Genomic DNA, 15,888 nt, shown 5'->3' with positions numbered 1-15,888 from the left:
GGGCCTTCTTAGAGGGTCGTGGCATGTTTTCAAGCATAAAAACTACGAGATTTCTGCAGGGAAATGCTACATACCCACACATGACAAAGGCGGGTTGATAGCTGAGATGTGTGAGAAAGCAGAGAGCACCCCACGGCTCTTGACTCACAATCCAGAGTTGCCAGCTTGGAATGAGCAAGTGGTGTAGAAAATTTCAAAATAAGACGGGGAAAAAACATTTTTTGGTAATTTTTCTGCTTAGAATACCACACGCACGCGCATGAGAGTTCAGGCCTCCGAGACGCGTTGGCGCAGTGAGTACGAGTAATAAAACATTTTTCCGACCCAATTTATCTATGTACATATATGATAGTATATTATTAAAAAGGTCATGCTTTCTATAATTCTACGGAAGTTTTTTGCAGGAAACGATTTTTTTGACATATAAACCCTTGAAACGGACCTCTGAACCCCTTCACTACGGCCGGGCCAAAACAGCGCTCGGCGCCGTATCCGGGCTGGTCGCGCGCGCCAAATTTCAAATGTTGCTATTGAATATAACAAGTTTTCAGCCATACACTCAACATAATCATCATGTATTATATATGAAAACATGCAGAATTAAATGATGCTCATACAGAAGCATAAATTAATTGATTATTTTGAGATGTAAGCATGAATATAGATAAAAATTACTTGTATATTGGCTAAAGCGAGCCAGGACGCAGTATGTGCGTCCTCGGATATGGTATGGGGCACGCAAGGACGCAGTATACGTGTCCTCGTGTTGAAGGGGTTAAGTGTCACTGCAGCACTAAAACTTTACTAGCCAGTAACCCAAAGCTGAACCTTGACCTTATAAGATGCAGGCTGATTTTCTGGGACATTTTTGGGAAAAAAAGTGCGTCTTTTAAGCCGTCAAATATGGTTCTCTAGAACTTTAGCATAAAGTCATATATTGCATATGTTGAAATGAGGTAAAGCAGGTTGTTACTGTTTGTGAAATATTGAAAGCATGGGTTCCCAAAATGCTTTTTATGACTCCTTGATAATAGATAGAAACAAATACTACTAGGCTAATTGTTTTTAAGTGCAAATGTATAAGTATGTTGTAAACACTTTTCTATTAGGCAAGTATATGTATGTATTGAATAATGCACGGATTAACACCATCTCTTTCACGTCAGGAAGGGATGTTGGCCTTGCTGGGTGGAACACTGCACAGAGACAACACAGGACTGTGTGTGCTGAATGCCACTACTGGTGCTGAAGGGGGCATCTGAGCCTGTTAGTGTGCTGAGAACCCCCTAGTTCATCGCTCACCTTGTTTTCCTGAGGTTCCTGCAAGAACAGCCAACTTCTCATGTCAGGAGCAGTGTAGCAGTGAAGGTTGCAAGGCTAGGCAGCAGACTGCAACTGCTGTGAGGATCAGGGGTGGTCAGAAGCACCACCACCACCACCACCACCTTGCTGCTGGCACCTCCTTCCACAAAGGAAAGGAAAAGACTGAGAGTCAGGAGTGCGAGATTTAAAACTGAGAGCAAGCTTACTAGACACAGCCTTGCTCACACTGCTGAAAGAAATCATGAGTGCAAAGAGTGTTGAAAAAGATTCTTTGAGAAGGGTAACCTCAACAAACATACCCACACACAGTGGTGAAAGAAGTAATGATTGCCATGAGCCTGGAAAAAGGTTCAAGACAAAGAGTCACCTCAACAAACACACTCATACACAAGATGATGAAAAAAAATTTGAATGTTTAGAATGTGGAAAGAGATTTACCCAGAGGAGTCACCTCAAGGTTCACCGCCTTACACACACTGGGGAAAAGAATCATGAATGTCCAGACTGTGGAAAGAGATTTGCCCTGAAGAGTAACCTCAAAAAACACACACCTACACACACTGGGGAAAGAAAGCATGAATGTCTAGAATGTGGAAAGAGATTTCTCCAGAGGTGTCACCTCAACAATCACATCCTTACACACACTGGTGAAAAAAATTATGAATGTCTCTTATGTAGGAAAAGCTTCACCAGGGACTCTGACCTCAACAAACACATCTTACTACACACCGGAGAAAAAAATCATGCATGTCTAGAATGTGGGAAGAGATTCACCCAGAAGAGTACCCTCAACAGACACATGCGTACACACACTGGTGAAAGAAAGTATGTGTGCCAAGTTTGTGAAAAGAGATTCACCCAGAAGAGTTCCCTCAACAATCACATGGATATGCATGCTGGTGAGAAAAAGTATGTGTGCCAAGTTTGTGAAAAGAGATTCACCCAGAAGAGGACCCTCAATAAACACACCCTCACACACATTGATGAAACAACACACGAATGTCAGTTATGCTGGAAAAGGTTTGCCAGTGAGTCTCACCTCAACAGACACACCCTTACACACACTAGCGAAAGTCATGAATGTCTAGATTGCGGAGAGAGATTCACTTTGAAGAATGACCTCGACATTCATACTCTTACACATGCTGGTGAAAGAAATCATGAATGTCTTGAATGTGGAAAGAGATTTACCCAGATGGGTCACCTAAAGGAGCACACCCTTACACACACTGGAGAAAAGAATCATGAATGTCCAGAATGTGGAAAGAGATTCACCTTGAAGAATGACCTTGACATACATACTCTTACACATGCTAGGGAAAGAAAACATGAATGTCTTGAATGTGGAAAGAGATTTGCCCAGAGAAGTCACCTCAAGGACCACACCCTCACACACACTGGGGAAAAGAATCATGAATGTCCAGACTGTGGAAAGAGATTTGCCCTGAAGAGTAACCTCAAAAAACACACACCTACACACACTGGGGAAAGAAATTATGAATGTCTAGAATGTGGAAAGAGTTTTGCCTGGAAGAGTAATCTCAATGATCACATCCTAACACACACTGGTGTAGGAGATCATAAATGTCCAGAATGTGGAAAGAGATTTTTCTATACGAGCGCCCTTAACACACACATCCTAACACACACTGGTGAAAGAAAACATGAATGTCTAGAATGTGGAAGGAGATTCGCCCTTAAGGGTGCCCTCAACAGACACATCTTTTCACACACCGGTGAAAAAAATCATGAATGTCTAGAATGTGGAAAGAGATTCATCCGGAAATATGACCTAGACAAACACACTGACACACACACTGGTGAAAATCATGAATGTTTAAACTGTGGAAAGTTATTTGCCTATAAGCATGCCCTCCGCAAGCACACACTGACACATGCTGGGGAAAAGAATCATGTGTGCCATTTATGTGGAAAGAGGTTTACCCTGAAGAGTAATCTCAAAAGACACACCCTGGCACACGCTACTGAAAGTCATGAATGTCTAGACTGTGGAAAGAAATTCACCTTGAAGAATGACCTCAACATACATACTCTTACACATGCTGGTGAAAAAACTCATGAATGTCTAGAATGTGGCGAGAGATTTATCCAGAAGTGTAACCTCATCTCACATACCCTTACACACATTAAAAGAAAACATGTATGTCTTGAATGTGGGAAGACATTAGCCCATAAGAGTACCCTTAAGGCACACATCCTAACACACACTGGTGAAAGAAAACATGAATGTCTAGAATGTGGAAAGAGATTCACCCAGAAGGGTGCTCTCAACAGACATATCTTGACACACACCGGTGAAAAAAATCATGAATGTCTAGAATGCGGTAAGAGATTCACCCGGAAAAGTGACCTTGATGTACACATTGTAACACACACTGGTGAAAGAAATCATGAGTGCCCAGAGTGTGGCAAGAGATTTTTTTCAAAGTTTGTATTAAACAATCACATCCACAGACACACTGGCCTGAGAGAGTTCAAGTGTGATGTTTGCGGAAAGGACTTCAAGACAAAGGGGGATATCTCTGCACACATGAAGATCCATTTCTGAGGTGCTGTATTGTGCTCTAGTGCTGCTGTGTGTGGGGGTGTTGAGATGCATCTTTGCATTCAAGACAGAGCAAGATGTCTTGACTGAACCTTGTATAGTCATGGCATCCAAGATGTCTAGTTATGCCAGGCTGTCTTTTTCCCCGCAAGACATGACTCCTGGGTGTTGGCAGCAGAGGAAACACAAGGATGGCAGACACAACACAGTGAGTATGATTTGCTTTGCATGCCTAAATTTATTTAAAAAGATACTGCAGGACAGAGAGTAGGTGTGGACAACATATTTTGGTGTATAAGATGTACCTCTAGTCACAAAACTATCTCAAGGGGAGAGTCCACCATGAAAATATGAAAATAATTTTTAAAAAATACGAAATTGAGTTATATGGTCTATGGCAACCCTCTATCCTTTGGTTTTCGAATGGTCAGACAACTTTAAATGCCAATAGCAAGGAGATTTAAATGGCTACTACGTGGGTGTGGCACGGTAACTGTGGCGCATTAGCTGGCATGGCAAAGTATGGAATAAATGTTGGAAAATCAAACATGCATCAATCTTCAGGGTGAAGTTTGTAACCCATGTAACAGTTTTGGAACAAATATGGATATGAAGATATGGATATGGATATGAAAAATTTGTTTGTAACAAATGAATACATAGAAAAAGGATTAGAAATGAGAGAAAAGAGAAGAATTACATCGAAGAAAACAATAAAGAAGAGGAAGACAGACAAAAGAATTCCAACCGATAGCTGTACACCTGGAGAGTACTGATAGAACCTTGCAACAATGAGGGGCGTGTTGTGCCCTAACACCCTCGCCTTTGAGCGATTAATACCTTTATAAGGGGGGACAAGGTGCCTGATCCTTTTCTGCACTCACTGATATGTGATTACTGATCCCATAAAATTCATATGTAAATGGAATTGACAGTATAGTACGGGGGTTCCCAACCATTGGGTTGCAACCCCCTGGGGGTCGCGTAGCCTTGCTAGAAGTGGCTTGGGATAATATTAATTTCAACTAAACAATTACATTTTTTATGCTCTTACATATTTTTTTGTTTCATGTTTCAGTGCAAAAAATTGTATGTTACAGTGGTTCATTGTCATTAGATGAAATTGGGGGTGTCTGTATGCGTGCCTGTGAGTGTATGTGCCTGTGTGAATGTGTATGTGTGTCTGCAGGTATATGTATCTGTCTGTAGACTCTGTACTAGCAATTATTGAGAAACCACAGTGTGTTTTGTGCCATGCTGTCCTGAGTGCAGAGTCAATGAAACCATTGAAACTCAAGCGTCATCTCAAGACGAATCATCCAGAACACGCAAAGAATAATTCCATTCACACTTCCACTTCAACATTTCTGCTGTGATTCCATCAATTCCTGCTGCCTTTCCATTTTTTAATCTTTTCATTGCTTGATTTACTTCTTCATATATTATACTTCTTTCTTTATATACTCCTCCTCTACCTCTACTCAAAACTGCTGCTGTTACAGCTGCTGAATGTCCATCCTCAAAATTCATTAAGTTTTTGAAATATTCTCTTCATCTGTCTTTCACAGCTTCCCCGTCTTTCAACATCTTTCCATTCTCATCCATGACTTCATTTATTTTACTTGAGGAGATATTTCCTGCATTTCTTTCGTTTTTTACTTCTTTCCAATATGATTTCCTGTTCCCTTTATATTTTTCACTTAGTCTTTTTCCAAAGTCTTCATCAACTCTCTTCTTGCTCTCTTTTATTGCTTGTTTTAATTTCATTTTGCATTCTCTATATTTCTTTTTCCTTTCCCTTTTTACTTGTTCAACCACATTTCTTTCTTGAGTTTTCTTAAAAAGTTCCCTTTTCTCTTTTACTATCCTCCTTATCTCTTCTGTCCACCATGAATTTCCTTTTCTTTTTCCATCTCTCACCACTTTCATCCCTAACACTTTTTTTGTTGTAGTTACCATTACTTCTTTAAATGTTCCAAAACAACAACGCACCTAGGATAAACCTCATTGGTTACGATACTGCCACTGCGCAAAGCATCAATTATTGTTAAATATGTAGATAAAGTCTGTTGAATCACTATGTAGTTATTATTAGGTATGTAGACAGTATGTATCTTTGTGAAAGCCATTTCTTCCTTTAATGCTTGCCTTGGTTTCCACATAAAGCAGCCGCATTACAGGGCAAGTGACCATTTTTTTTTTTTTTTTTTTTTTTTTTTTTTTTTTTTAATTAACTTATGTAGTTCTAGTGCCATGCCTAGACATTTTTTTTGTTTTTTTTTATTGAAATAAATGGTTATCACTAAATGCAACTACTCTTAGCAGTGCAAATAGTTCCCTTGCTAAAGAGCAAGGTTAAAAACCCTGCTCTCTCTAGCAACTATAGGCCCATTGCCAATGCGACTGCCTTGTCAAAAGTGATTGAGAAGGCAGTGCAGCACCGCCTAGAGGCCTACCTGAACACGCTGGACAATCAGTTTAGTTACAAGAAAGGGCACGGCACTGAGATGTGCGTGTGGACGTTGAGAATATCACTGAGTACTACACTTCCAGGGGCTTACCTGTCTACCTTTGCTTCCTTGACGCCAGCAAGGCCTTTGACAGAGTGAACTACTGGAAGCTGTTTAATAAACTGCTTATCAAGGGAACTCCTGGGTACATTGTCAAGCTCCTAATGTACTGGTACACTACCCAGGAATTTGCTGCCATTTAAGACAGCCAATGGTATTCGCCAGGGAGGAATCCTGTCTTCCTACCTGTACAATGTCTACGCAGATGATCTCACTGCCGCTCTGCGTGACACAGGCACAGGCTGCCACTTAATGATGGGTGCATCACCTCGCTGAGTTATGCTGATGATATGGTACTGATGGCGCCCACAGTGGAGGCTCTGCATGACCTTATTGGAGTGTGTCAGGTGTATGCTGCCATGCTACACTCCAGGGTGGACTACCAGACATCAGGATGGCTAAGTGGGAGTGCACTTACATTTGTGGATAGATTCACATACCTGGGCCATATCATCAACAGGGAACGGACTGATGATGATGACATCAAGAAGCAGACCACCAAGCTCACAGTCATCGGCAACACGCTGCTGAGGAAATTCTCCTTCTGCAGCACGGGGGTGGAGTTGGAGTTATTCAGGAGCCACTGCTACTCTCTCTACTGCAACTCGCTGTGGTTGCGGCATAGGGCTGCCTCCGTGAACCGTCTTAGGGTCTGTCATAACGACATCCTCAAGCGGATTCTGGGGCTTCCTAGATGGACCAGCTCATCCCTGGCCTTCACCGGGCACGGGATGAGCTGTCTGGCTGAGCTGCGTCGCCACGCCACGTACAGTATGAGAAGTAGAGTGGAACAATCTGGGAACTCCATCATAACCTCCGTCAGACAGAGCTCGGCCTATGTATGTGGATCTATGTGGCAGGAGTGGCTGAGCCTTCTGTACTTGTAGATTGTGCATAAGTGTGCCGTGCACACGCATATATGATCATAAAGCTGTCTTCTATTAAAGTGTATATGTATCTCGATTTTGATCTCGTTCATTTACTTGTCCTGTTTTTTTATATATGCCGATGGGCGAAATAAAACTAATATCATTATTAGGGATAGTCATTTTCAGCCATGCTGGTAGCTTTGTTGTTAGTCACTGGATGGCTCCATAACATGTCTTTCACATTGATTCTTTGAATAAACTAAGTTTGAGCATGTTGCACAGAGTGGTCTTCATAATCATTGGTTTATCTTTTCAGGGGCTCCAGCTGCCATTCATGTCAAAAACAATCCTGACTGGGCACTTGTACTGAACCTTGGGCAAAAGAACTTTATACCCAATGAGCCCCATGCAATGAAGTCACTGGAACGGTATGAGCGATTGCTGACATTGCCTGACAAGGAAGAACCGAACTAAAGATTTGGATGCTGCGCGAGGGGTTCTACATTTACACAAACAAGCAGGTTAATATTGGATCCAGTTACATTTCTATTCATCCTTTTATTTTTTTATTCACTCGATTATTTTATATTTACTTTTAAGATATTTGTTCATTCTGATTATTTCGTATATTTCCTTTTTGTGTCTCATTCTTTTGCACACACACTAGGGTTGCACCGATAAGCAGTTGGGCCGATTACCGATTACCGATTAATCGGTTGCCAATAATCGGCCGATACCGATTAATCGGCCGATTACTTTGAAATTGTAAATGAGATTAATATTAATATTATTACTGGAGTGGATACTGATATCACAAAGTTAGAGACATACCTCTACTCTCATGTTTACAACTTTGTTTACTGGGCAGCTGTCATCTTTTGTATGGAGACTTTGAATGCTATTATTTTTTTGTTTTTACATTATTAATGTATGATTAGTTTAAGAGTGCTCAAGTACTGCGAAAAAATACTGTTTAGTTCCATACTTCTCATGAATGCTATTACTCAATTAAAGTGTTAATTAAAATGTATTTAAGAGTGCTAAATTTAAAGTACTAAGAAAAAAAAAAATTTAGTTCCATAATTTAATTATATTACATGACCTTGTTTCCTTATGTACGGCAGCCATATTGAATGATATTACTCGATCAATGTTTTGTTGTTGCATTGTAATATATTTAAGAGTGTTCAGTTTAAAGTACAGTATTGAGAAAAATAAATGGTTTAATTTCATACTTTTCATGATATATTGCATTATTTTTTTCCTATGCACGGCAGACATAGTGAATCATAATACTCAATTAAAACATTTTTAGTTTTCGCATTATGATTTTTAACAGTGTTCATTTTAAAGTACTGAGAACAATTACTTGTCTAGTTCCATGCTTTTCATTATATTACAATGATTTGTTTCCTTAATCACAACAGATATGGTGAATGATATTACTGTTACTGTACTATAGGAGTTGAAATAAGTATATATTTTTTGGTTTATTTTTTCTAGATACAGTTAAAGGAAATATAGGTATTTCATATTATTAATTCAAATGTAATTTGAATTGTCTAATGTACATTTGCATATTAACTTGTTTGTAATAAATGCTGTGGAAAGGTGTGTCAAGAGTTTTGGTAACATCACCATCCTTATATCAATATTAATGATATTGTGTTATGTACATTGCACCATAAAAGAGAGAAAAAAATGTTGATAATCGGCCCGATTAATCGGCCAAAAGGCCGATTACCGATTAATCGGCAAAATGGCCGATAAGGCCGATTACCGATTACCTGCCGATTAATCGGTGCAACCCTAACACACACTAATTATTGTTATCCTGACCGAGGTACGTGTTTCAACTGTTGAAATAGTGTGCTTTTGTGCTTCCCAAGAGCCTGTCCTGAGGTGCTGACTGATGACCCCCAAGCCTGCCCTGAGGTGCTGACTGGTGACGCCCAAGCCTGCCCTGAGGTGCTGACTGGTGACTCCCAAGCCTGCCCTGAGGTGCTGACTGATGACCCCCAAGCCTGCCCTGAGGTGCTGACTGATGACCCCCAAGCCTGCCCTGAGGTGCTGACTGGTGACCCCCAAGCCTGCCCTGAGGTGCTGACTGATGACCCCCAAGCCTGCCCTGAGGTGCTGACTGGTGACCCCCAAGCCTGCCCTGAGGTGCTGACTGATGACCCCCAAGCCTGCCCTAAGGTGCTGACTGATGACCCCAAGCCTGCCCTGAGGTGCTGACTGGTGACGCCCAAGCCTGCCCTGAGGTGCTGACTGATGACTCCCAAGCCTCCCCTGAGGTGCAGACTGATGACCCCAAGCCTGCCCTGTGGTGCATACTGGTGACGCCCCAGCCTGCCCTGAGGTGCTGACTGGTGACGCCGCCTAAGCCTGCGCTGAGGTGCTGACTGGTGACGCCCAAGCCTGCCCTGAGGTGCTGACTGGTGACGCCTGCCTGCCCTGAGGTGCAGACTGGTGACGCCCAAGCCTGCCCTGAGGTGCTGACTGGTGACGCCCAAGCCTGCCCTGAGGTGCAGACTGGTGACGCCAAGCCTGCCCTGAGGTGCTGACTGGTGACGCCCAAGCCTGCCCTGAGGTGCAGACTGGTGACGCCCAAGCCTGCCCTGAGGTGCTGACTGGTGACTCCCAAGCCTGCCCTGAGGTGCTGACTGGTGACTCCCAAGCCTGCCCTGAGGTGCAGACTGGTGACGCCCAAGCCTGCCCTGAGGTGCTGACTGGTGACTCCCAAGCCTGCCCTGAGGTGCAGACTGGTGACGCCCAAGCCTGCCCTGAGGTGCTGACTGAAGAACTACAAGAATATCAGGAAGAGACTCTGCAGAAAATATCGTGAGCATCACAGACTGAACTTTCCTCTAATATGATTGGGGTATTGCTAGATGATTTCAATCATACAACTGTGGAGAAAGTTAACTTATGACAGGTAGTAGATAGTTTGAAATTCACAGAAAACTTCTTCAAAGATTATGACAAGAAAGTGAAATTCTATACTGGACTTCATCATTACATTAATCTGATAGTTTTGTTTGACTTCATTAATCCATAAGGTGTGATTCACGTCACATGACATGCTTCTGTTGGGTATGCCGACAGGTTTCTCACATCACATGACGTTTTTCAAATATCTTGTTTCTGCTCCACATGCTTGCTTTGTATGGGCGATAACTATTCCTCTGGGAGTGTCTGGCATATCACTCTTGAAGATACGAGTCCTGGTTATGCTCTCAGAGTCAGTACATAATGAGTAATCATGTCGAGTAGACGTCAGGCCTCCCTGAATGTAGAGCAGACGCGAGCTTTACTTTTCAGTGAGGATGATGGAGCAATTGTTGATTATTCTGGTAGCTCTGATAGTGATAACCCTCTAGAAGCCTTAAATGATACTTGCGGCTTGATCGCATTTAGTAGAGTAGTGTGAGAGAGAGGCAGACATAACACAACCTCAAATCCTGTATTATGATGAGAACAGGAATTACTCGGCTTTGGGAGTACATTAGAGTGGATTAACTGTTTAAGGTGATTGATACTTCCTGCTCGAACGCTTTAGGTACTCTTTAAATCAGTCGGTTAAACCTTATAATCAATCCCTCATATCCTTTATCATGTAAAAAACAGGAACTCTTTGCTTAGGCCTAGGCTTAGATGATAGTAATATAGATAAAGTTTATGTGTATAGTGGAGAGGGTGATGCTGAAAGCGAGGAAGTAAGTGATGAAGAGTTAGCGTTTGCTGAACTAGCCTGCCGCCGACACCATGCACCCCAGCTGGTGCTGCCTCATTTGTTCCATCGCCCACTGCCTGGTTACATGCTCCCAGGAATCGGTCAAAGAGGAGAAGGACAGATACATGCAGCAGCGCTCAGACACTCGATACCACTGCCAAGAATGTGGTGTTCCACTCTGCATGGAACCATGTTTTGAAGAGTATCACACACATGTAATATTCTAAATTGTTGTATACATTTTGTTAAGCATTTATGAATGGGTTAGATTTTGAATTCATTTAATATATAAACTAGATATTATATATTAAGCAAATTTGTGGTATTATAAAACTAAAGAAGTTTCTTACTAAGTTACTAGTGGCAGTGCCTAGTGATAAGGAGTTACAAATTCAATACATTGACATATTATTTAATTTTTATCACTTATGAAAAACAACTGTAAAAATAATGGTTTGCTATGCACATATTGTATGAATATTGTTCATTGATTTTTAGTGAATAAAAAGCCCCCACCCCCTTTTTTTTTTTTACTTCACTTTTGTTATTTTGTTAACCTTTTTGTTAGCAGTTTTCTTTTTTGTGTGTTTTTGATTAAGGCGCGAACTGTTATCTCACGTGAGGTCCGGTATACCGTTGCCTGCTTTCACAAGTTGATTGTAGTAAGGTGAGATAACACAATAGCCTTTTTAGTTAAGTGATGTGTGGCCGAGCGGTAGCCGTTATAAGTTCACTTTAGTTCACTTTAGTTCTCTCTCTCAGGTTGATACAAATACCAAATGTATTTTAACTATATTAACAGTTGTACTACATAAGGTTTACAGTTTACGTGAGCGAGACGCACGAAATCAGAGACAGCCACACCGCTGCAGGGCGCGGGGCGGCAGAGCACCGCTCGCCTGCCCGTCACCCGTCTTCTCTCCTCTTCTCTGCGTTGTTCGCCTGTTTTATTTGCTTGTAGTTCGTCCGGAAGGGTGGGGCTTCCGGTTGATGACTGTTGATGAAAGTCATCATTTGCTGATCCTAGTGTCAGTTCATCACAGCTTCCCACGGCCAAAAGCACGACGTGTTGTTAGACATCCTGTTGTGCGACACCGACCGGGTGTCGCCACACTTACAGTCATACATACACATGTACATTATAATATACACATTACATCGCTCGGTTCTCTAAAAGTCGCGACCTCGCGACTCACCCGACCTTTAAAAGCAGTGTACCTACCCATGTTACAGTCGCACAATGTGTACTAGTTAAACGAGGTCCTGTTATTGCATTAAAAAAAATATATATATACAAGTCAGAGCCCGCCTAACGATACAGCATCGGGAAATGCCAATGATAATTAAAAATAATCATGGAAGTAACAAGAAATGGGCAAGGTACATACAGGGCGAGGTAAACAGGACTAGAGTCGTGGACATGGAAGCTCAGTACTATTCCGAGAAAACAAAATAATAGCTCGAAAAATTATTTACATGATACATCCTAGTAAAATTAAATTGACTAAACTGTCATTAGGATACATGGTAATGGAGCTATTTGGAATAGTGAAAAGAAAAAGGAACAATCCTTGAAGAAGATCTGCTACACACTGAACCTTCGAGTCACACCTGGACACAAAACTGTCGCAGAGAAACACTCATCCGTTGCGTGACAATTAATTGCCAGTGTCGTTACCCTCGGCACGCCTTCGAGACGGGTGGGGTTTACAACAATAGATAAGGTTGTGTGAAAAGAGGTAATGTTATCCGTAGAGTCTCCTATTAATTACAATGTGATAACAAGGACAAGTCTGGAGAACCTTAGAAGCATCGGCAGTCAGCACCACTAACTCCTAATACTCCGTTTTTCAGGTCTACAGTACTATAAAAGAAAATCCTGTCACTAAGTTGTGAAGTCACTGTTATAACAAATCTCACTGAAATATATAATTCCAGCATAATTGATTAAAGTAATTCCAGCATTAATAAACATCAAATGACAAAGACAAATTTCCACCTATCCCTCGATCGTAACGAACGTGGATGACTGACATCTTTGACGCCAAAAATAATTCCCGTAACGGGTAACAGTGGTATGTCAAGTAAGGGTAAGTAAGACTTGTCTGCTTACTTCCAAAGCTTACAGATATTCACATGCTGGTTACGATAAAAGTTAGGGACAGCATCTGCTCAAGTTAAGTTAAGTCTGTCAGTGCAGAGAAAAAGTCTGTTTTAAGCAGAAGCACATGAGGTTCAAGATTAAATTGTACCTATCCCTATGTTAGTCTACACCCTCGGTTATTACGGCTCCAATTAAATTAAGAAGACTGACTGCCTTGCATCAACTCAGCAATAAAAGAAAATAGTGGGTTAGAGTGAAAAGTATTACTCAAGCACTCCCCTTCTCGCATGAAAAAGATGCAGGCAAAAGCTTAGGAACCAAACATAAATTAGTAGATGCGAGGATGCAGGTTATAGTCGTGTGGTGGAAAGATACACAAAGCAGCGTCAGGCTGAACCTCAAGCCGGCGCTAGTCTTTGGAGACGATCACTATGCACCATTCTGTGCGAAAAAAAAATCGTAAAGCTCAAATTTCCAACCACCTATTTATCTGACTATTTCTGCCTAAACCACGGGTAAAAGAACACACCAAGGAATTTTTTATTACCGCTGGTGACACCCAAAAAGGTTTAGGTCAGAGGGTCGCGAAGGCCCCCCTCCCCGACGAACGTGTCGACGGGAAACGAAGCTTAAAACATGACACAAAATTACTTTAAATGCCATAAAAGTTGGCTGATAAAACCGTGTAGGTTGCCAGTGGGGCTGTAGTCAAGGGATACTGCACTCCTTCGAAGAGGAACTTTAAGGACAATCATGTACATAAGGAACTCTAGTAATAATCTAGCATTAGCTACAGAAATGGTTTCTCCATCTGTCTAGTTACCTGTTTAAAACACGAGATCAAATCAGTAGATAGCCTATAGGCGTCCACTGGCCTATTAAAAAGGCCACTCGTTTGCACAGTGTCCACAGCAAAATATACACCCTTTATGAGGCTGTGTTGCCCATCTTCCCCAAATGTTTCAAGAAAAAGTGACCAAAACGCATCATAATCCTTCCGTCCAGTGAACGCGCTCCTGTTTATGAGGGCCCTGCGCCCGTTCCCGGGATTGACCTTCGAGCGGCTGAGAGATATTTAATCTCCCGGATTTGACACGAATGAAATGTCCATGACAATCTCACTTTGAAACAAGAAGTCCCTGGCCGAATAATCTGCCTCCCTTGCTACCCTGCGAAAGGCCTAACTGCTGTTGCTGTTAGTGGGTGATTAGAGGCAGAAGCCATTGTGGGATTAGTAAGGTAAATACCTCTTGGTTGCACATGCAGCGTAGGAGGAGCAAGCACCCTTTGAAGACTGCTACACTCCTTACATGAGAACAGTTACCGTTATCCTTGACGGCACTGTTCTTTATCTCTACCCACCCCTCATAGTCCTCTGGTCAGGTTCCTCTGCCATTAAAAAGAGTTACTAGTAAAATGAGGAGTAAAATGGTAAAAGAAAAAAAATATTGCTGCAAAAATAAGTAAAGTAATAATCATTCACCGCAAAGTATGTGCTCACTCCTCCCCTATGCTTATAAAATGCATAATAAAAGAGGAAAAAGAATAATGAGTGAGGCTTAGCAAGACATAACTTCTCCACTGTGCAATAAAACACACAAAAGAAAGGAGAAAAGAAAATGAATGATTATACATAAAATGCGTAACCATGTTACTCAAGAAAAATATTAAACATCCACACGCCAGAAAAATCAACAGCTGAAAAATCTAATAGATTAGATACGCCCCCACACGCCTAAACACATGAACATAATAATAGTAATTCACCTGAAATAATGTTGCAAGTGGTGTAATTACTGAAACCGTATGTAGTGTCAGCTAGAATGTGTTAAAAACCTTGAAGACAGCAACTCGATGCCCCACTACTCAGCACGCTCGCGTCCTTCGCCTCGCCGGTGGCAAGGGCAGGGCTGCAGGGGTGGCAGGGTCTGCCGTCCCCCGTCTGGTAGCGGTGGTGGGAGGGGCGGCGGGCAGACAATATACGCCCACCAGTCACCCTCAAAGGTCCGAGTTGCCTGGCGAAGATAAGTGCGCACCTACGACGAGTTGTGTCGTAGGAAGAAACAAATGCCTGGACACCTCCAAGGAAACTTGGTTGTGTGGAGGTGCGAGGCGGGGCGCGCGGGCTGTGTGGAGGTGCGGGGCGGGGCGGGGTGTACTCTCGGGTGCAGCTGTGTGCTGACTCGACTCACTAGGGCAGGAAAAGCCGCGCGCTGATGTCAGCGTATGCTTGCTGTGTCCGATACCGTTCACTGCCCCCACACACTGTCACTGAAGCTACGTTTGAGAGAGAGATATAACAATTCGGAGTAGTTCGTAACCACGCTGCACATCATTTATGTTAATAACTTTTGAGCGTTACTTTCTTTTAACGTGGTTAACGATGAGGCGGCCACCAGCCACCATGCATTTTATGTTATGTTATATTAGAGATAACACTTATAGAACACTTCGGAGAGGTCCGTAAACCGCTGCCACCATTTTTGTTAACCTTTTTGTTAGCAGTTTTCTTTTTTGTGTGTTTTTGATTAAGGCGCGAACTGTTATCTCACGTGAGGTCCGGTATACCGTTGCCTGCTTTCACAAGTTGATTGTAGTAAGGTGAGATAACACAATAGCCTTTTTAGTTAAGTGATGTGTGGCCGAGCGGTAGCCGTTATAAGTTCACTTTAGTTCACTTTAGTTCTCTCTCTCAGGTTGATACAAATACCAAATGTATT

The 15,888-nt window shown here is 42.2% G+C and overlaps 1 protein-coding gene across 1 annotated transcript; it reads left to right on the top strand.

The window, feature by feature from the left end:
- Positions 1-259: 259 nt before the first annotated feature.
- Positions 260-11,585, top strand: LOC127002283 (bile salt-activated lipase-like). The gene is made up of 10 exons (XM_050868094.1): positions 260-293; positions 7,645-7,756; positions 7,823-7,849; positions 9,218-9,296; positions 9,330-9,395; positions 9,429-9,494; positions 9,560-9,592; positions 9,727-9,759; positions 9,791-9,856; positions 9,889-11,585. The coding sequence occupies exons 1-10, from the start codon at positions 260-262 to the stop codon at positions 10,174-10,176; spliced, it is 804 nt and encodes a 267-aa protein (XP_050724051.1). The 3' UTR covers positions 10,177-11,585.
- The last annotated feature ends 4,303 nt before the right edge of the window (positions 11,586-15,888 follow it).

This window comes from Eriocheir sinensis, chromosome 22 (genome assembly GCF_024679095.1).
Source record: "Eriocheir sinensis breed Jianghai 21 chromosome 22, ASM2467909v1, whole genome shotgun sequence".
NCBI classification, from domain to species: domain Eukaryota; kingdom Metazoa; phylum Arthropoda; class Malacostraca; order Decapoda; family Varunidae; genus Eriocheir; species Eriocheir sinensis.
Note: the sequence above shows the minus strand (reverse complement) of the source record. Positions and strands in the feature narration are given on the sequence as shown.